At 46.9% G+C, this 21,138-nt stretch overlaps 2 protein-coding genes, 1 non-coding gene and 1 pseudogene across 3 annotated transcripts; 3 read left to right on the top strand and 1 right to left on the bottom strand.

Moving 5' to 3' along the window:
- Nucleotides 1-312: 312 nt before the first annotated feature.
- CARD6 (caspase recruitment domain family member 6) lies at nt 313-6,052 on the bottom strand. Its single transcript, XM_037063230.1, has 3 exons — nt 5,592-6,052; nt 4,002-4,571; nt 313-3,181 (listed from the first exon to the last, which is right to left on the bottom strand). Exons 1-3 carry the CDS (start codon nt 5,872-5,874, stop codon nt 897-899), a joined length of 3,138 nt encoding a protein of 1,045 aa, XP_036919125.1. The 5' UTR covers nt 5,875-6,052; the 3' UTR covers nt 313-896.
- On the top strand, nt 5,905-10,429 carry LOC118998804 (non-histone chromosomal protein HMG-14-like; annotated as a pseudogene).
- Nucleotides 10,430-10,529: 100 nt separating this feature from the next.
- On the top strand, nt 10,530-13,473 carry RPL37 (ribosomal protein L37). Its single transcript, XM_037063231.1, has 4 exons — nt 10,530-10,636; nt 11,777-11,912; nt 12,150-12,234; nt 13,358-13,473. Exons 1-4 carry the CDS (start codon nt 10,634-10,636, stop codon nt 13,425-13,427), a joined length of 294 nt encoding a protein of 97 aa, XP_036919126.1. The 5' UTR covers nt 10,530-10,633; the 3' UTR covers nt 13,428-13,473.
- LOC118998884 (small nucleolar RNA SNORD72) lies at nt 13,195-13,274 on the top strand. Its single transcript, XR_005068970.1, has one exon. It is a non-coding gene; the product is annotated as a small nucleolar RNA SNORD72 (small nucleolar RNA).
- Nucleotides 13,474-21,138: the final 7,665 nt, after the last annotated feature.

The raw sequence follows: 21,138 nt of genomic DNA, 5'->3' as shown, positions 1-21,138 counted from the left end.
CAATTCCCAGTCAGGGCACATGCCTGGGTTGCAGGCCAGTTCCCGGTTCCCAGCAGGGGACACATGAGAGGCAACCATACATTGATACCTCTCTCTCTCTCTCCTTCCCTTCCCCTCTAAGATAAGTAAATAAAATCTTAAAAAAAAATAAAATGGTAAAATCTGTCAATCTTAAGTTCTCTTATACATCTCAATGCTTTTCACAAGCTTTGTAAACAGATCTGAATTCTTTAGGTCTCTAAGAATGGGCTAAATTTTCCTACCTATTATAAATATTTAAAACATGAATCATACACATGAAGTTGATAAAGATAATTAATTTTATTGGTTGATAGTTCATTATTTCCATATGTAAGGATAAAATAAGAGAGTTTTATTATCCAAGAAAATTGGGGCTGTAATAGAGGCAAATTGCGTAACCCAGACAAACAGGGTTATCTGCTTAGCAGCCAATGTTAAAGGAGGAAGATTGACCAGGACACCTCTGGAGTAGCCAACAATTAAGGCAATTTTATTGGCAACAGTGAGACAACCTGAGTCCTCATGAGCACTTTGCAGTTTGAGACCCCAACCCCATTTTTCCCCAAGTGGGGCTGCCTCACAGTCCCCACATCCTGGATCAGGCTATCTGTTACCCAGCACTCAAGGTTGGATTCAATTAATTTATTTTTTACTGCTTGGTTCTAGTCCTCGTTCTTTTCATATTTTTCCCTCTTTGTCGGGGACACAATTCTTACAGATAGTTTAGTGATGCCCACGTAGGCTGCCCACGTGTTTTTCTGTGTCTCGCTAACGACAGCAGTCTCTTACGGTCACTGCCGCTCTTCCTTCAGTCCCGGCTGTGTGGTCGGAATGGCCGGGGAAAGGTAGTTTCACAGGTCTCTGGAGTGAGCACCTCAGTGCTTCCCACCCCTCCTGGGCCCGGCTCTTGAGTAGGATGTCTTAGCCTGTGAGTGTCTGGTTTGCGATGACTTGGGTTGAGTAGGTCTGGGTTGAGGCCTAGGCTGGGAGGACTGGGGCGGGCGTGGCTGGGACTGAGTGGGTCTGGATGGAGAGGACTTGGCTTGGGAGGGTTGGGTCTGAGCAGGTTTCGTCTGAGTGGGTTTGGGTTGAGAGGATGTAGGTTGGGAAGGTTTGGGTTGAGGGTGCTTGTACTGGGATGGCTTGGGCTGGCTGAATGGAGAGCCGGGTAAAAATTTGTTGCTGGACGTGGGATGGGATCCAATTTGGATGGCTGGATTTAAAGGTCCCCCTTGGGTCTTTGGCTTGAATCCTTGCTGAAGGGTGGGCCTTATGGGCCTTTGTATGACTCCTGCAGGTTGACAGACTTGAGAGTGAGGATTCACAGTATGAGATGTTGTCCTCATAAGTTTTCCAGTGGCCTCAGTTGGCTGCGTTGCCTGGAGGTGGGCTTGCTTAGGCTGTAGCTTCCCAAATGATCCTGCTGGCCGGGAACCCAGGGAATAGGGGTGACGTACCCGGGAGGCCATGATGGCAGACCTTTCACAAGCTCCCATGGCCTGTGGTCTTCGAGGCCAGGCCTGTACACACGGACTAATAGGTCTTAGTGGTCTCCCAAATAGTCCATACATGGGATGTCCACGAGGAGGTCTAGAAAATTTTATAAACCTTCCACCTGAACAAAATCTCAGGGGTTGGGAGCACTGGACCCCAAAACCTCTGCCTTGACTGTGGACCCATGAATTCTGAAAGGGTGAAGGATAGAACCACCTAGACTTCTGCCTTGACCCAAAACGGGAGCCCATGACCCAGGGGGCTCTCAAAGGAACACGGCCGAAGTGGCCCCCAACCATGATTGGGAAAAAGCAGGAGTTCTGCAGGTGAGGCCTGACTCCTGGGCTGAGGTGGACATTCTGAGGAGCCAGGCTGACCTCCCCTCCAGCTCCGAGCTCTTTCACCGGCACCTCTGCTGTGCTTTCCAAGGAGCTTTCTGGCTGCCTGTGTCTTTGTGGTCCCTCATCTTCATTGGTTCCAGCCCAGTTTTCACTAGGAGGAACTTGAACCCCTTCAGCGTTCTCAAGGTCTTGATCTACCTGGATCCCCAGCTCCCTGGCCAGGGAGCCCATGTCCTCCACCGATAGGCGCTGGAGAGAAGCGGACATCACTTCTCGGAGGGCAGCTTGGAGGCTCTCTGCGTTCCCCCCTGTCTCCCCAGCTTCCTCCTCCTCCCAAAACAGTAGCTGTGATGGCCTCAACTTCAGAATCGTCTGGAAAATCTGAGCCTCTTCACTTTCCCTGGCCTGGGAACTGAGGACAAAATAGCATCTCTCAATGGCAGCTTCTCCTAAAAACATGAGCAGGTCCCATTCCTTTTCACCTAGGCAGTCAGTGAAAAAAAACACAGCCGAGGAAACTTCCATCAAGAAGCCAAATTGCATCCAAAACCTTTCAACATCTCCACGAAGGTTGGTCACGGCAACGGGCTCTTGGAAAAGGTGCGCATCCGTCAGACTGTTGCCATCAGGGAGACACCAGGCTATCTCCACCAGGCCCTCCGAGATCAGCCGGGGAGGCCCCGGCAACGCCCCAACGTCACGGTGGAGGAAGACTTTGCGTGATTTCAGTGGGGCAGGCCTGAGCAGCGCGTTGAGGATTCTGGACTTGGAGATGCTACAGTCTCCGAGACGCACAAAAGAGATGACGGGCATCTTCATGCGCGTCAGAAACTTTTCTGTTTCCCCTGCAGGCCCTCCTGGAGCCCGTGCTGGCTGCTCCTTCACAATGTCCCTCATGGCTCCCAGCATTAAAATGCTTCTGTTGTTCTCTGCATCCGGCAGCAGCAGAGGAAGAGCGAACTGGCATCGGTACATGCTCGCCAGGACTCGGCGTTGCAAAGCGCTGTCCGAGCACAGCACGGAGGCGCAGAGCACGTCCAGGGGGTGGACGGCGCGGACGTCTCTGTTTGCTGCGTTCTCCACGCCAGCTGGCCATTCCCCTCCGCTCTCCTCGTGCAGGGCGTCATGTCTAGGGGTGAACTCTCGGGCTGTCACATCCAGGGCTTGAACTTTCATCAGGAAATTCCAGGCCAAGTCTCCCGGAGTCTTGGGGGTCCACTTACACCCTCGATCTAGAGAGAATTGTCTCACAGCATCCGGCCACAGCTTTCTGCTCCTGTCCAAGTTCAAACACAACAGGACGTCCTTAAACACCCTTTTTCTTTCTGTAGGAAAGAAGATAACTCCGTGAATGTTACTTTCAAATTTGAAGAGTTTCACTGACAGCTGTCAGAGAGAATGGAGTAGGGAGCAGGGTGAAAGAAGATGAAGGGATTTTGCAAAAGACAAAAACTAAAACTAACCTTATAGACAGACAACAGTGTGGCCATTGCCAGCAGGAAAGGGGAAGTGGGGGAGGTAGAAGAGGGTAAAGGGGGGGGGATAAATGGTGATGGAAGGAAACTTTGACTTGGGGTGGTGAGCACACAATATACAGATGACGTATTACAGAATTGTACCACTGAAACCTATATAATTTTATTATCCAATGTCACTCCAATAAATTCACTAAAAATAAATACATTTTAAAAGGAAAAACTACTCTAATCAAAGAGTCTAATACAGTTTTCCTCATCGAGATGGCAATATATATATGGTAGACTGGATCGAGGCAAGTGGGAGTACTTGGGAATCTTCCCCACTCACCACAAACCCCTCTCCTGCGTTCGTTTCCACAGTTAGGCCCATGATCACCATACTCCCTTGGTTACTGAAGCACTCAAATGCCCAATGAAACTTAATTTAAGGACTGGAAGGCAATGCCCAAAATAAGTGGCCAGCAACTTCTTATACACATAATGGGAGTGACTGCAGCAACCCGCCTGCTGTCGTCAATATTTACTTTTCCTTGTCCTGTGCAGTGTCCTCCCAGCAGCACCCACGTCGGAGGACAGTCTACTCACAGGATACAGGGAACTTCTGAGACGCTGACATCTGGGGCCCTTCCTCCTCCCCTCTCCTAATGGTCTCCTATCATCCCCATACCTTCCATTCTCTCCTCCTCCTCCTCCTCCTCCTCCTCCTCCAAGGACAGGCCCATTTCTGAACCCCCATGACTCTGTTCTTCAAGGGAGAACTCCTCGGTTTCTGAATACGCAGGCTCCTGTTCGCCAGCATAGACCAGGTGCTCTGGGCCACTAGGGGCCTCTTCTTCCACAGCGCTGTCTGCATCTTCAGAGCACATGACTAATTCCAGATAGTCCTCCTTTCCTAAGTATAGAGAATCATCGATCTCATCGTATCTCTGTCCATCCTGTAAGTAATAAGCAGCTTCTGAAACTTCATATTCGACCTCCTCTCCTGAGTGTGGCAGTGGGACTGCTGAGGGGTGGCCGTCTTTTGCACCTGTCCTCCAGGGCCAAGCTGTTTCCCCACAACTGGTTTTCTTCTCCATGAACGTCTCAGAGGTTTCCAAATCCAGGTGTTCTTTCTCTGTGAAGGGCCTTGGGGGCTCAGAATTCTCAGGCTGTTTCTCTCCCCGGGAAAGGGCCTCTTCTGAACCCTTGCTCATACCCATAGATTGAAGAGGTTCTATGCTCTCGTGTTGTGAAAATTCTGAAAAAGAACAAGACAGTTTTAGGGTTTTTATGTTTGTTTTTCAAATGAACAAAAAAGAAATTTTATGTTTATTTGAGTTTCCGAGCATGATGACCTCTCTTCTTTAATTCACTGGAAGGTAGAAATACTTACCACCTCCAACACAAGTGGCAGTGGGTCAGCTGTCGGAACCTTCTTTTCCCACGGAGGGGAAAAAACAGACCACACTCCTGCCTTGCTCAAAATTCCAAGTCTTTCATAGCAAAGACAAGTGTCAAAGGAGTGGGAAAAAATGAAATCTTATGAACAGCATTTACTTGTGGATTTACTGTGACCCAAAACCAGCTCAGCATTCCTAGGGCCATTGCTAATAAAGCCCTATCCTAATAATTTCTAGATTTCCATAGCAGAAGCTGCACTTGCCCCCTGGCGGTAGCCTACGGAACTGCTAACCAGCCCTTTCTGGAAGAACTCCCTCCTTCGCCACTAATTATCTTTGAACATTGAAAAATTAGCGTTAGAATTGCTCCAGAAAACCATGGTTCTGCTGGCATTCTTATCACAGAAAAAAAAATGAAGTGAGCAATCCACCCTGCACATGGATTGTTTTCCCTGTATCTCCCAAATGTCTGTTCTAGGTGAAAGCTGCAGCTTGAGATTTGGGGGCTGTTTAATATTTGCGAATCCACCCACTTGATAAAGAAATCCCTGATGTGTCGTCCTGTACAGCGGTCCCTGCCCAGCTGGGAGTATTTCAGGGCCTCTGTCATAATAACGAGCAGTCTATACCAGCACTGAAACAACCTGCAAATGTTGGTTGAGGTTTAAACAAAAAATTTCTCATTCTCTGAAGTAAGATACATTGCTTCCTGCTTTGCTTCCTGCTTTTAAAGTCCTCGTCACTTCCCCTTTATCATATTTCATTGAAAAATTAACTGGGAAAAAGACAAGTGAACATAAGAAGCGATCGTTTTTCTTTTTTTCAGGAAATCTGCCTCCTCCCTTTCACCCCTCAAAAAGCGTAGAAGTTCACCTTACCGTGCCTTAAGCCCCATGTCGTCGCTGACTCTGGGAAAGTACTAAATAAACATTTGAGAAAATGCTGACAACTGACTTCTCCCTTTTTCTGTACCAAAATCAACAACTTTCGACTTTTCTTCTGGGGGTCTGTCATGTCCTCCAGCGTCTCATACTCATCCTCCGAAATCAGTCTCCGAGAGCTTAGCGAATCTAAGACAGAATCAAGGTCTTGCTGGAGGATTCCCAGTAACTTTTTCCGTTCTCTTTCTATCATCTCCGAGGAAGCACCCCGGGTAGCCATCGTTGGTGTCTTCTCTAGTGCAGGAACTGGAATACCAAAGTCTTCCTATGGATAGAAACAAGTTCAGGTGGATCGGAGCAGCTGTTGCCGCCACTCCGCCCAAGAGGAAGGTCAGCTTCCCCTAAAGGGCGGCGGAGGAGGAGCCCAAGAGAAGACTGGCGAGTTTGTCAGCTCCTGCAAAAGTGGAAACGGGGCCAAAAAAAAAAAAAAAAAAAAAAAGTGGCAGGAAAGGGTACTCTGCAGACAGGAAAGTGCAAACAAAGGGGAAAGGAGAGCAAATGGGAAACAGGCAGAAGTGGCTAACCGAGGCACTCAAGACCCGCCTGCAGAAAACAGAGAAGCTAAAACGGAGGAGAGACCAGCTTCTGAGGAAGCAGGAGAGGAAGAAGCCAGGTCTGATTCACATCGTACGCCACGTCTTATCAGTGGTCCTGGTCTCCCGTTTTTTACAATCCAAAGGAATATTTTTACCAACTACTTTGTAAATGTAAGTTTTTTAGAAGCTCAAGGAAAATTTTAAAAGAGGGAACTCCACCTCACCCCATTTTGTGAAACAGTGCCAGTGGTTTTTTTTTTTAAAGTGGTGAAATCATTTGTTGGTCGTTTACTTTTTGGTGCAAGCAGAAGACAGTGGGGTATTGAACATGGGAGGGTTTGATCGTCTTGGGTGTCAGCTTCACATTCCATTGAGGGGGGATGTCCCGTGATACAAAGCACAGTAAATGGCAATTTGGAGTCAGTCCTGCCTGTGATATGTCTTGAACATTTAAAATTACTTCTACTCCCATTTTTGGTAGAATTGTTTCTTAAAGAAACCCCCTTTTTGTTCTTGGTTCTCTCTGTCCGAATTTTGTGTACTCTGTAATGTCTCTGGTGTGGTAGTGCAATTTTCCTCATAAAGTTGTGCTGTGAAAGATCAAACATTAGATTATGTTGTGTATATGATATTAAATAGTGAATTAGTGAGACTATGATGTAACAGTATCAACATTTCAAGATATTGGTACCTGATATTCTAGTTTTTATCTTTATTTTTTTAAGATTTTATTTATTTACTTTTAGAGAGAGGAGAAGGAGAGAGGAAGAGAAACATCGTGTGTGAGAGATACATGAATTGGTTGCCTCTCACACACCCCCAACTGTGGTCTCGGCTCACAACCCAGGCATGTGTTCTGAGTGGGAATTGAACCAGCAAACTTTTGGTTTGCAGGCTGCCACTCAATCCCCTGAGCCACACCAGCCAGGGCGAATGTTGGTAACTGATATTCTATTAAGGAAAATTCGCCTCCAAATTTTAAGTTGGAGAGTCACTGGAATAACTGTTTGGAAAAAGAAGCACAACTATATCTTAAGTTTGGGGTATGTAGGTTAAAAGTTGTGTAGAAATTGAAATGTCTGCATCCTTATCCTCAGAACAAGCAATAAAGTCTCAAGAAAGAAAAATGTTTAAAAGGGGAAAGAATAATTCTATTTGGCAAAGATTAAGTACGTCAGTTCTGCCTAGTGTTGGAGACCAAGGATACAAACAAGCCAGGGCAGTGTGACCACCCAGCCCCCAGCCTGCCACACCCTGGCTCCCTGTGGTTTATTCGTCTGCTCTTTCTTCCACTCGATTCAGTCTCCATGGCCAGGCCCCAGGGTCCACTCTGGGAAGTCTCTCTTGAACTTCAGATTGGACTAGGTGTTCCCTGCTCTAAGCTCTATCTGTGATCTAAAAATGTGAATTGAGTAACTCTTTATCTATTTACTTTTTAAAATATTTTATTTATTTTTAGACAGGGAAGGAGAGGGAGTTAGAGAAACATCAATGTGTGGTTGCCTCTAACACGGCTCCCACTGGGGACCTGGCCTGCAACCCAGGCATGTGCCCTGACTGGTGATCGAACTGGTGACCCTCTGGTTTGCAGCTTGCACTCAATCCACTGAGCTACACCAGCCAGGGCTGAGTAACTCTTTTTGGAGAGAAATCTGGCAATATGCAGCAATAAATACATGTTGATAGAAAAAAATATTCATACACTTCAATTCCCTTCAAATTACCCAGCAATTTCCCTGCTGGGAAATTTTCTGAAGGAAATGACCAGACAAAGGCCCAAAGATGTATGTACAAGACTCTGTATTGCATGATTGTTTATAGTAACAGAAAATCGATAGTAATAAAAATTTCCATAAATTGGGGGTTTGTAGAATAAATGTTAACACATCAACAATGAAACACCAAAAACTGGTTAAAAAGGATGAAGTAAATCTTCACATATTGACAAGTAGTGATACCCATGATGTATTGTTATAGAATACAGAGAATTATAGATCCCACTTTTAAGAAAATATGTATATAGTGTATATGTATAACATGTGCACATAAATATACATTATACTTAAAATAAGACAGCTAAAAGATGCCCCGATTATAATACTGGCATCTCTGTAGATAAGTTTGCAGAGGGAGTCAAACTTTCTACTTTAAACATTACCATTTAATGTTACTTTTTTTGGCTTTTATTAGCAAACTTTTTTTAAAATTTATTTTCAGAAAGAGGGGAAGGGAAGGAGAGAGGGTGAGAAATATCAATGTGTGGTTGTCTCTCATGTGTCCCCCACTGGGAACTGGCCTGCAACCCAGGCATGTGCCCTGACTGGGAATCGAACCATGATCCTTTGCTTCACAGGCCCACGCTCAATCCACTGAGCTACACCAGCCAGGGCAGCAAACTTTATTTTGAATAAAAAAAAAACTAGTTGGTCTTTATTCAGTGATGCAGTTCATAAGAACCTGAAAACAATCTGAAATAATGATCAACAGAAGTCTGGATGAATAATCTGGAGTATTTCACCTGTGGACAAAAAGGGGGGTGCCAGGGTCCAGCCATGGCAGGTCTCAGGGACCCTGAAGGATGGACGCGGAGCAGGCGACGAATGAAGTCAGACACCTGATTAGATGCCAGAGAACAGCCAGCCTCTGTGGGTCTGACCAAACTCACAGTTTGATTTAAGCTTTATTTTTATAGAGATTGTTACGCAACATTAAAGGAACAGGTGCATGGCATGATAAGTTAAGGAGAAAAAATCAATACAGAGGTAACTAGGAAAAGTACAGGAAATCCTATAGATTCAGTTATGTTAAACAAAGGTTATTTTGATCAGGAAAGCCATTAACCAATTAGAAATAGCTGTACATACAGAGTTTTAAATGTCTTATTGATGAACAGATGTTTATTAAAGTTCTTAGAATTTGGCATGGATCAAAAGGATATGCTAGACTGAACAGTGGTTATAGAAAATTTATTACAAGGCCTTTGTGATGTCTAACTTAGCTATCTATCTTCTTGTCTAGAATCTTTCTGTACTTTGGACTCTAACTCCCTAGTCATTGTTTCTATGTGCTTTGTTTGTAATAGTTAACTAGCTTCTCCTGCTTCTTTACCTGCCTAATTCTGTTAATATATATTACTGTCCAAGGTGAAGGAGGGGCTGTTACTCATCAACTTTTAGACATTCAGGGGCTACCCCATCAGGGGGGACTTTTGTTCTATGGCCAATAAATCATTTTGTACAACTTCATTGGAATTTTGCGGATCATTGGACCTGAAATTCAGGTGTCTAAAAATCCCAACACCGATTTTTCGCATAGACAAACATGCAAGGAGAGATAGACAGGAAATCCAGCCACAGTTGTCTCTGCATCTCATCCGTCCGGACTGTGTCAAGGGAAAGGGACGGCTATGGGTCGGCTCCCAACAGGGGAGTTCTATGGAAGGTAACCCCACAGGGTCATCTGATCTTAAATTCCTAACCGGTCAGGTCATGGTGGGTGGTCAAGCCCCAGGCATACAACTTTCAGTAAAGGTTTGTCTGTTTCTACTCGCAGCGCCTACTGTTCACCTGACCACATTAAACCCGATTCCTGGAGTTCACCTTGTTCTGCTAGCGCTTAGTCAATTACCTTTGAAGACATTTCACATTGTCAGGAATTGGTTTGCTTTAGAAAGCACATAACAGGGTTATTCGGGATCATTTTTTTTCCTACAATTTTTAAATGCTTGGATAGTTCATCGTTTTGCGGGGGGCTTTGATGGGGCAAGGGTTACAACTCAATTAATGGGTTCACATTAATTGAGGTCTGGGAACCACCATTTCGAAACTATTTGGAAAGTGTTTTTTGAGTGCAAGCTCCCAGAGCCTACCCAAAGCTACCGAATCGGAGTTCTTCACTTTGCGATGCAGGACATACCCCTCAAGATCCACGTGTGTAATCAAAACTCTACCTGTAAATTACTACAGTTTTCTAACATTATTTGCTTGGTTTTCAGATTCTGAGCCTCGGTACTCGCAGCGACCTCTCAGAGAAGCTCCTGGAGGAGGGAAGAGGACCCCGAATAACCCGGCTTCTCCGCATCGGGATCCCAGTCCCATCACACTGAGTCGGCGTGGGTACCCCCGGGAGGGACAGTTCACACTCCAGGTTCCCCATCAGCTCGGGACCGCAATCCGCGATGTGATCACAGCTCTGGCTGAAAACGCGCGAAGGCTCGGGAGCGGCTCCAGCAGAGCACAAAGAGCCGAGTTTTGGCTCCGCCCGCCTGCGGCAAGCTGAAACCCCTACAGGCCCCGCCCGGATCGTAGGCACTCGGCGGTGACGGACACTAGAATACGCTGCACCGAGTCCCGCCGGAAGTACTCCCAGAGCGGAAGCTTCTTAGCACGATATAGCGGAAGTACCTTCTCTTCCGGTCTCTTTGGTCTCCGCGGCAGAAGCGAGATGGTGAGTTGTTGACGGGGGTTGTTCGAATCGTTCGCCATCCTCGTTCCCAGCGCCGCGCTCCTTGCTCCCCGTGGGGGTCCCGGCAAAGTTGCCGATAATGGGAGCGGGTGGGCAGGGGAGGGACATGCTGTGGCTCTCCCGGAGCCGAATAATGGCTCTAACTACCTGGGATGCCGAGCCTGCTGTCGTGAAACTGGAGCCGCTTTAGATCCCCCTTGCTGCGGTCCGAGCTTTGGTGTCCGCACCGCCCTCGGATGAGAATTAAAGGAAGAAGATGGTTTCAGGGCGCTTCGCTCTGTAGAAAAGGAATTTTGTTGGTCGGGGGTGCCTGGCAGGCGCCCTCAGGTGTTAGAGGGTAGGTAGGAGAACCACATCATTTCGTCTTTCGCCCTTTTCTCCCTAAAATGAGGCCGGTTTCGAAACACGGCAGCCCTTGCAGAAAGCTTTAGATATGTGAAATGCAGGTAGTGGTTTTTGATTGAACTTCTAAGAAAAATTAACTGGGTTGGCCAAGAAGTTTACGTGGTTTTTTCCATCCTGGTGGCTCTAGTAGTGCTTACTTGTCTTTAATTTATTCGAAACAGTCTTGTTAGGTTGTATTGTGTCAGGTGTCATCTCAGCATGCATTTAAAAATGATGAAAAGAACTGAGTTTTTGCACAGCTATTTTAATATTGAAGGTGAAATAATACAACTCTTTTGGCGTTTTGTGGTTTATTTCAAGAAAGGTAATGCAGCTGAAATGCAGAAAATGTGTGCAGTGGGTGGAGAAGGTGCTGTGACTGATTAAACATGTCAGAAGTGGTTTGTAAAGTTTCTTTGTACTGTTGACATTTTGGCCAAATAACTCCGCTGTGGGGCTGTTGTATGCATTGGAAGGTGTTTAGCAGCACCCTGGCCTTGACCCACTAGAAGCCAATAGCGGGAGAGAGCCGACACATTCAAAATATCCAGATCAATAAAGTAATTGGTGAGAACGAAAAATGTCTTACTGTGTGGGGGAAACCACACAAACTTCTTGGCCATCCCAAGAGTTATTTCAGCCCTTGTGACCGTTGTAAATCTTACCTCTTACAGTTTCTTTACGTGACATAGATGTTCATTGCTGTATTTCAGAATTGTTTGTCCCCTTAACTTTCAGACGAAAGGGACGTCGTCATTCGGCAAGCGCCGCAACAAGACGCACACGCTGTGCCGCCGCTGTGGCTCAAAGGCCTACCACCTGCAGAAGTCCACCTGCGGCAAGTGTGGCTACCCTGCCAAGCGGAAGAGAAAGTGTGAGTTTACCTTTTTCCAGGTGGACTAGGTGTTGGGATGCATCTTGGGGTCGAGAATAGTATTGTTGGTGTCACTCCCGGGGCCGGTTTTGGACGTGATTTGGTGCCTCCCATGAAGGTGTGAGTCTGGATGACCGTGACGCTGATTGAAAACCCAAGAGAGGCTCCTACCTGTGTGGACTGATGGTGCCTGCAAGGTGTCCCGGGAAAATCACTCACCCGAATTTTGTGTTTTAGATAACTGGAGTGCCAAGGCCAAACGACGCAACACCACCGGAACCGGTCGCATGAGGCACCTGAAAGTCGTGTACCGCAGATTCAGGTACAGTGCCTATGTTTTGGTCACTGTAGGTCCTACGAGCGTGGATAGGAAGCATCCCGTTCGTTTACTGGTGCAAAGTAAGGGTACTGACCTGATGGGTGAGGAAGGGGTGTGCGAAGGTATTTTCTGCCACCATAACCTTCAGATTCATTGAGTCTGGATTTTATTAAAAGACAGTATTGTGTGAATGAGGTCTGGAACCAGACCTTCAGGGTTGTGGCTTTGGGGAAGTCATCTGTAGCAAACTGTCATAGTTGCTACTGTATTTGTATAAGACAGAACTTTTACTTATTTTAGAAAAGCAGAGGTTTGAGACCCAACCTATACTTATAAACTGCTTTTCAAGCGTTAATCCATCTAAGGTCTCAACATAGGCAGTTCTTTGTGGTGAGCAGCTGTTTCGGGCAGTGGAGGGTATTAAACAGTCCCTGGCTGCTCCCCACTCCGTTCCAGACCTTACAATTTTCAGAGACCAGCAGACAGGCTTTGTGAACACAGGGCACCCTGAGCTGTGCCTGTGTCGGTGGGCTGCAGCTTCAGACTACTGCCTACCCAGTGGTGTGGCTCCGTGCTGGCTGCTCTGCTGGAGCACCGGAGAGGTTCGGGGCCTTTCTGGGCCTCGGTTCCTGGGTCTTCCGAAGGGTTATGATGCAGTACACTGGCCTTCGAGTAGGTGTGACTGGGAAGTGAGCTAGACTGTAAAACACGTCAAGCCGTTTAGAAACTACCTGCCGTTAAACTCACGCATTTTCTTTCCTTGCTTGAAGGAGAGTAGGTAATACCTGCCTCATAACCAAGGGGCCTGTTTTCACAAGTACCTTGGGTCTCTTAACAGGTGGCAGGGAAATACTAGACCAGTGATCAGTAAAACCAAATACATTGGTGAGTTTATTTTTCAAGTGCAGTTGACTATCCCTGAAATAGATGCCTTGAAGCAGAAGGGGGTATGTACACTATTGCAGCTTATCGATGATGTTGTAAAAATAAATGTCTGAACATATGAATTCGTTATTGATTTCAGCATTTAACTGAGATAAGCTCATTAAGAATCTGTTTTTAGCAAAAAATAAAACGTCTCTCTCAGGTTGCTGAAGTAACAGTTCTTGTCTTTAATGTGGTGTAGGCATGGATTCCGTGAAGGAACAACACCTAAACCCAAGAGGGCAGCTGTTGCAGCATCCAGCTCATCTTAAGGATTTCACTGACTAGCCCACAATAAATGTTCTGGTGTCCAAAGTGTCTCGTGTGCTGAGGTGTCTTCAGTCGACTGGGAGCCTCAACGAACTGCAGGTTTGGGAACAGGATGACTTAATACCAGGTCTACTTGTCAAGCGATGGTTTTGCAGCACTGACTTGTGCACTAGGGTGGGGTACTGCTTAAGAGGATGAGAAGCAAGCATAATTCGAGGATTCCTTCAAGCAAGCAGCCCTGTAGGTGACGTGAAGAATGTAGTAAAAGGTAAAGTAGCAGTGTGTGAGGCTCCTGTGAGTATTTAACGTGTTGGAGTAAATGGAAGCATAGACCACTTCCTTTTAGTGACATTTCTCTGCTGTAGTGTATGGCTTTGGGGAGTGGTTGTGAGTCCTGTGCACAAGGGCTTGAGTGTCTGAAAACATAAAGGGTAGGGGTCACCTGAGTTCTGTCGTAACTTACCCAGCATCCAGAGTGCTTGCTTGCTGTCCGGCATGCAGGCTGTGTATGAGGTTGGAGTGGGAAGCCAAACCACCCTGCTAGGTGTGTAAGTCTGTAGGGCCGCATGCAAACACCGTGGTTGGGTTGGAAGTAAAGGAAAGACCCCTATAAACCGGTCCCTGGTAGAGTATTTTTAGCCCTCAACTGGGTGATGGTGGGGGGTTTCTGTGTTAAAGTGCTCTGGGACTTCTTGGCATGTTTTCTCAGTCTTGGTGGCCTGTTGCCTAAGAGTATTTTGAAATGAGATGGGGCCAACTCCGTCAGACTGCCGAGGAAGAGCACAGAAAGCTAGGCGGCACGAGTGCTCACAGTTCCCATGAGAGAGGGAAGTGGCCGGACTGCTCCCTAGCTCACCTGGCCTTGCAAAGGTTCTGGTCTTCGCCGCCTCTCCAGTCTGACCTTCGCTGCACTCGGGAATGCTGTCCCAAGATCCGGGTTAATATTGCCCTCATCCAGCTTTTTCCTCAGCTCCTGACTCATCCCCAGGTCTCGAGGCATATTCACGGGCACAGAAGTTGCACGTGAAAATGAAGTTGTAGTTGTAAAACTACACTGGGCTCCCTAGCATTTGAAACAAAGTGTTTTGGCTTGATTGAAATGAAATGTGACTTACTCGTCAGATCTTTCTGAAACCCCTGTGGTACTAATGGCAGAGTCCTGAGTGGCGGAGGGGACTGTTGAGATAGGTAGTACTCAGTGTGGACTACATGGTAGGCTTTGTGGCAAACGGGCACTGACCTGAAGACCTATGGACCTGCTGACTCCTGGGTCAGGCACAGTAGAGGCAAGATGAGGGGCAGCAGTGCATTGAGAAGGGCCTGTGTATGGGGGTGAGGTGAGTCTCATTCGCCAGTGCCTGTGGCCCGTGGCACAAAGTGGGTTTCAGCGGGACATTTGGCACAGTGGTAACTGTCCCCTGTAAGTCATGGCTGGCTCACAGGCCCAAATGGCGAAGGTGCAGTGCACACCGTCAAGTTGGGTTGAAGACCCAGGGAGAAGCAATGGGAAGGTAATGGGGCTGGGTTAACACATTCAAAATGCAATGCAAACAGATGCATTTGGTTGCTCTTTCGATGGTACTTTGCAGAAGTTCATGTGTTCTATGGGTCTGATGTCCTGAGGATCAGAGTTGAGTGTTAAGCAGTGGATCCCTCGTCTTGACAGAAGGTGGCTCGGGCCAGGGCCCCTCTGGTTCACTGAGACGGTGACCAGTGTGCCCAAGCAATGCCTGCAGCTCGGCTACCTTAGTGAATAGCTAAGGACGTCGTTTCTCAGGCACTCAGGACCAGATGGGTGTCTCCAGAGGATAGCTGAAATCAGAACACTTGGATATGTCATATTGTATTAGTGATGTGGCCTTTCTGTCACAGAAATTGGGGTTTGTCAGGTCAGGAGGTGGGAGGGGTTGGCATGAGAAGAATTGAGTCGGGTAATAGTAATCAGGTCATGAAGGAATGGCATCATTCAGGTTCCAAGGTTACACGATTATCATTAGCAAGGTTAATGTGGGGGGTGTGATGCTTTGAAGCCGGAAAGCTAGGCCACAGATTCTTAAACATCCCATGTAGAAATCCGGAGGATGTGGGCTGAGATGGGGCCATTGGGGCTGGCTGTATCGGGAAGGTCTCTACTGAGAGAACACCTGAGACCTGAATCAGAGGGAAGAGATTCTGAGCCCCACTTTCCTTCTGTGTCAAGCTGTGCTGAGGGCTCTGGTCACGTATATAGAAAGATTTCATTGTGTTTAGTGCAACAGGCTTCAAGTCTGTCATGGAGCTTGGGTAGTGGGTTTCCGACTAGGGCGAGGAGGTGGTGCACTCACGGACAAGTTTCGGGAGCATTGAGTAAATGTGGCAGTTAAGTGGAGAGTGGGTTTGGGATCTGCTTTTGGCAGAAATGAACACAGTTGTGAAAGGGAATTGACCTTGTAAGGTTAGGATGGTGAAGATAATTTAAAGGAGTCGAGGTGATGGTGAGAGAAAAGGATTGCTTCTTAATCAGCTTCAATAACTGTCTCTGATTCAATAATTGTTGAAGCCATTTGAAAATACACAAACTCTGGAACAGAAACAATTAGACTCAACAGTTGAGGGAGTTGTCCAAGGAGAGACTAAGTAGTTCATTCAGTGGTTCAACATAATACATGTGACACACCTACTATGTGCCCGGCCAACTGAAAGAGACGGTGGAAGCAAAGACACAGGGTTGCAGTTGACAGTCAACCTCGGGGGCTGCAGAAGGAGTAGTTGAGGGGCACTCAGTCCTGTGTGGCTGAGGCCAAGGAGAAAGGAGATTTTAAAGTTTAAAAAATGACTTAGGCCAGTCAGGGCACATGCCTGGGTTGCAGGCCAGTTCCCAGCAGGGGATGCACAAAAGGCAACCATACATTGATATTTCTTTCCCCCTCTCCTTCCCCTCTAAAATAAATAAAATCTTAAAAAAAAACAAAAATGACTTAGGGATTTGGCAAAATTTGGGTTAGTGTTCTTTCCTTGAACCTCATTTTGGTGGACTATGGAGGAAAAAACCTGCTTGCTAGAGGGGCAGGGGAGATGGGACCACAGGGAATGGAGCGTTTAAAAAACAAAAGCTGCTTTGGGAAGGTCACCTAGACGTCCTGTGGTTGCCTTTCATCTCTGCTGTGATAGATGCCCGTTCTCATGAGCCTAGTACCTGTCCAGTGAGCTATGGAGTGGAGACATTTTAATAAGGAAATAAGCTTTGATGTGTCTGTACTATATACACACATACAACACACATGCATGTGCACTATATGTGTTGGCACAGCCCTGTTAAGAACACTATGAAGGTTTAAGGACTTGTTATTCTTGGAATTTTAATCTAGACAGGGGTTTAGGTAATCCAGGTCTTCACCTACCTGGTTCATTTGTATAATAAAAGGCTGAGATTGGCTTGTTAAGTAGTAACCTAGTATAACACCATAGTAGCCAAACGGAGCACAAGATTGTTGTTTGGTATTAAGTCAGTAATGGGTATTCCAGAGAACAGACAAGTTGGACAGCAAAGCCTTCAGAATCTGCTACTCCATGGTAAGAGCATAGTGGTCATGAGCGGTGGTTTGAAGGTATTTCTCTTCAAGGAGCTGCTCTGTTGAAAAGAGGTGAGGAACTCTCCCTCTATGAGTTGATAAGAGTCTTTGTATCCTTGAAAGGGTTTCCCGAAGCTGGTACCCGGTCAGCAAGGGGTCAGCCTGGCATGCTCCTCCCACTGGGACATGAGGTCACAGCACCTTTGAAGCCTTTGTTTTTTCAGTGAAGGCTTCTGGTCTTAACTGCTGCACAGCTGACACCTCTCAGTCGTGCGTGCCAGTGCCTGTGCACAGGTGTGTGCTGGGCGTGACAGTGGGTGAGTAAGAATCGCAGTTACTGGTAAGTGCTGGGGAGTGGAGAATCCCTCTTCAGAGAGTGGGTTAGGAAAGCTACAGGAGGGCCTGGCTGGGTGGCTCAGCTCCTTACAGCATCGACCTGCCATGCCAAGGTTGCAGGTTCGATCCTTGTTGGGGCACATACACAGCAACCAGTGAATGAACGCATAGCTGAGATGAACAGCAAATTATGTTTCTGTGTTTGCCTCCAGTCCTCTAAAATCAGTGAGAGGGAGGGAGGGAAGCAAAGCCATGGGGAGCCAGTCCTGCCAAGACTAGGACAGCGTTCGGACAGACCCTGCACTTAGCCTTTGTTCAGTTCTGGCTTGCCTGCAAACTTTAGTCTTGGCTGTATTTAGCTGAAACTGTAGTATGTTCAAGAAAAGGAACATACTGTGCTATAGAATTGTTTTCGTTTAAGCACTGGCTTCAGAGAAGGCTTACACTTTGGTACATAGGGATTATAGTTAGGTTTTTTTTTTTTTTTTTTTATTTCTTCTCAGAACAAATGTAGTTTGAATCATAATCTAAAAGAAGCACAGGGCGGAGGCCATCAGTAACCTAAGGAACCAAGAATGGAATCGGGCAAAAGCTTTCTGGCCCTGGCTGGTGTGGCTCAGTGGATTGAGTCCAGCCTGTGAACGGAAAGGTCACTGGGATCGATTCCTGGTCAGGGCACATGCCTGGATTGCAGGCCAGGTCCCCAGTAGGGAGCAAGGCAGCCAATGGATTGATGTATCTCTCACACACTGATGTTTCTCTGTCTCTCCCTCCCTTTCACTTTCTCTAAAAGTAAATAAGTAAAGCCTTTTTAAAAATTTTTATAAAAAGCTTTCTGTATAGTAAGGTAGAGGGATGGTTTGTTAAGGAAATCCAGTTTCTCACATACAGAAGTGGTTCATAGAACCATGGATAGAGAGGAAGACTTGACTTTGTTTTTGTGCCTGCACCTTTATTCAGTGGGACTACTCTCCAGTGCTTGGTGGTGAGGATTTGGTCTCACCCTTGTGATTTTAGACCACTCACACATAGTAAGAAATATTCTACTGTCATGATCATTTGTGAAAACAGTTTTTTTAATAAGAAAAATGGGCCTATGTAATAGTCAAAACAAAGCAGACTTGTCCTTATCTCTTATCTCCCAGTTTGGGACTCCTTTGGGCTGAAAACCTGCAGTGGAGAGGGGGTGAGAGGTGGTGGGGTCTCATTCCAGCCTCCTCACACAGCTGCTCTGGGGCCAGTGGGGCGGATGGGTAGACGGGGGGAGGGAGCAGGGGTGAGGGGTGGGGTGGTGCTTCCTTGGCCAGACCCACAGGTGATTAACCCGACTTTCGCGGGCACTGCTGTGACCTTTTTGGAGGTTATTTCTCCTGTAGTTCCATCTTGGTTTGAAAGAGTCTTGTGGGATTCCTTCCTAGCCCTGGGAATCCAGCTGCTTCTGGGGTTTTCTCTACCTCTGAGGGGCCCACAGGAGACTGCCCACCCCGGCCTGCACGCACTCTGCAAGCAGATCTCATGGCAGCGGCAGAAAACACATCGCAGAGCGCTCTGAGGGGCCCCTTTGGTTGTCCCCGACCGAGCTTAGCGCTGGAATGTATCGACCCTCTTTCCCAAGAAGGTTGGGTTGAATAAAACATTCTTCAAAGAAATGTCTCTCCCCATCCCTCCCTCCATGTCCTTGATTGGGCTGAGGATTGTAAAGGCTGTGGCCAGTTCCTTGGATACATTGTGTGTATGTGTGTAAGTTGGTAGTTTCCTGAGGCAAGAAAGCCGTATTCTGATAGAATGTTACGCTTAACATAGCTCTGCAAATAACTATCTAGCAAGTGTAAAAAGTATTAGCTCTGCTCTCCAAAATGGCTAAAATGATTTGAACTCCTGAGTGTTAATACGTGGAGAAAAATTAATAAATTGTTTAAAGGAAAGGTCTTTTTATTTTTTATAATTGATTTAGAGAGTGGAAGGGAGGGAGATGGAAAGAGAGAAAAGCATCCGTTTGTTGTTCCACTTACTAATGCACTCAGTGGTTGATTGTTGTGCATGACTGACTGGGGATGGAACACACCTTGGCACACCAGGGTGACGCTGTCACTAATGGACCTACCAGGCCAGGGCAGGCCTTTTTCCTTTCCTTTTTTTTAAACTGATAAAGCGGGGTATTGGAGACTGGTCTATCTTCCCCAAGGTGAAGCAGGGGGTCTTTCTGGTCTCAGTTTCCTCCACTATGAAATGAGATTTAAGCTCCCAGTTCTGACATTCTCCCATAATTCCCTGAGCTGTGGGCCCCTGTGGGAGGACTAGGCTCCATTTCCTAGGTTGACCCCTCCCAGTGACATTAATGTCTAAACAGTTCAAGTTTTCCCTTTGGGGACCAGAGCTGGTCAAAGATGACTGTGCTAAGAGTAAAGTGCCTTCACAGACAGTTCATGTTTTTCCTTGCTGTTAATTATAGAAAAATATTCAGCCTCACCCCAAGGAAGCCATCCAAATAACTCAGACCCCTCTGTGCATTTCAGAGAAAGCTTTCAGTATCTGCTTTCTAGTTTCTCCCAAACAGTCCCTGCAGCTTGAGGGACTATGGTTACAGGAGCTCAATGAAGTCTGCCTGGGGGCTGCTGGGTAAATGTGCTACAGAGGTGACAGGCTGGCCTCGGCCTTCTCTGCAGCAGCGTCACTAGCAGTTCACCTAACGGCTGCTCTGGGCTCCGGGCACCTGGTTACGTGACCCCAGAGTCTCATCTGCAGTTACCATTAACCAGAAAAGCCCCATGACGCGTCCGTGCCCCCAGAGTAGGGCTTCTGCTTTGCTTCACAGAAACCACGGGGCTGGAAGAAGCTTGGGGGAAAGCCTTTGGAAGTAAGCTAGAGCACCACTCACTCTGGCCTCTCCCTCATCCTTTTGACCCTGGAAGGTGCTAATGAGCTTTCAAGATTGAGCGTTGGAGAGCCAGGTAAGAAGGTGATATTTCCGGAGGACCTGGAATGGGATCTTTGGAGGTGGCTGTCTGTAAGAACTGAGTAACCTACACAGTTAAACAGTCTTGTTGGGGCCTTTAGCTGCTTTAACGTAGGTAATTTAGGCCGAACACTTCAAAGGCCATGTCTAACCCTGTTCCTTGATGATCCCCCTCCTGCTCCATGCACCCCCCCCCACCCATGCTCACCTCAGTTACTAAACACACTTCATCCACACAGGTTAGTCTTACAATGAAAGGCATGTGTATGCTCCAAGTAATGGTACTAAAATGCCCTAATTTGGATTTAGTATTTGTCAGGCACTTAAAGCCATTATTGTCGTCGCCCCCCCCCCCCAAAAAAAGGAAAAAAACAGTCAGGGCACATGCCTGGGTTGTAGGCCATTTCCCAGCAGGGTGTGCAGGAGAGGCAACCATACACTGATACTTCTCTCCCTCTCTCCTTCCCTTCCCCTCTGAAGATAAATAAAATCTTTTAAACAATCCCAGCCAAACAAACATACCCCCAAACAAAAACACTGAAGTGAGCACAAAAAAGCAGTCAACCCTTATTGTCCAGGCATGGGTGGATTAAGCATTTGGGGATTACCCCTGATTGAGCTGCCTCAGTTGGGGATTCAGTTGAAAGGCAGAGAGCAGAGAAAGCACGTTCCTGGGATTCCTACCACACCACAGGAGCTCAAGTTCAGTCTCAAGGTCATACTTTCTCCATCAATTCAACTTCACCACCACAGCATGCACTTTGCTCTGATAATTAATGCATTCCCAGATCATTAAGAATTGCTTGCAAATAGGCTTGCCAATTGGTCAAAAATCTGTCGGATAGGCAGGATCCTTGTGATGGCCTGCAC

The sequence above is a fragment of the Sturnira hondurensis genome, unplaced genomic scaffold (genome assembly GCF_014824575.4).
Source record: "Sturnira hondurensis isolate 20B ecotype Veracruz unplaced genomic scaffold, ASM1482457v3 Scaffold0014384, whole genome shotgun sequence".
Taxonomy (NCBI): Eukaryota; Metazoa; Chordata; class Mammalia; order Chiroptera; family Phyllostomidae; genus Sturnira; species Sturnira hondurensis.
The sequence above is the reverse complement of the archived record's forward strand: the minus strand, read 5'-3'. Positions and strand labels throughout refer to the sequence as shown.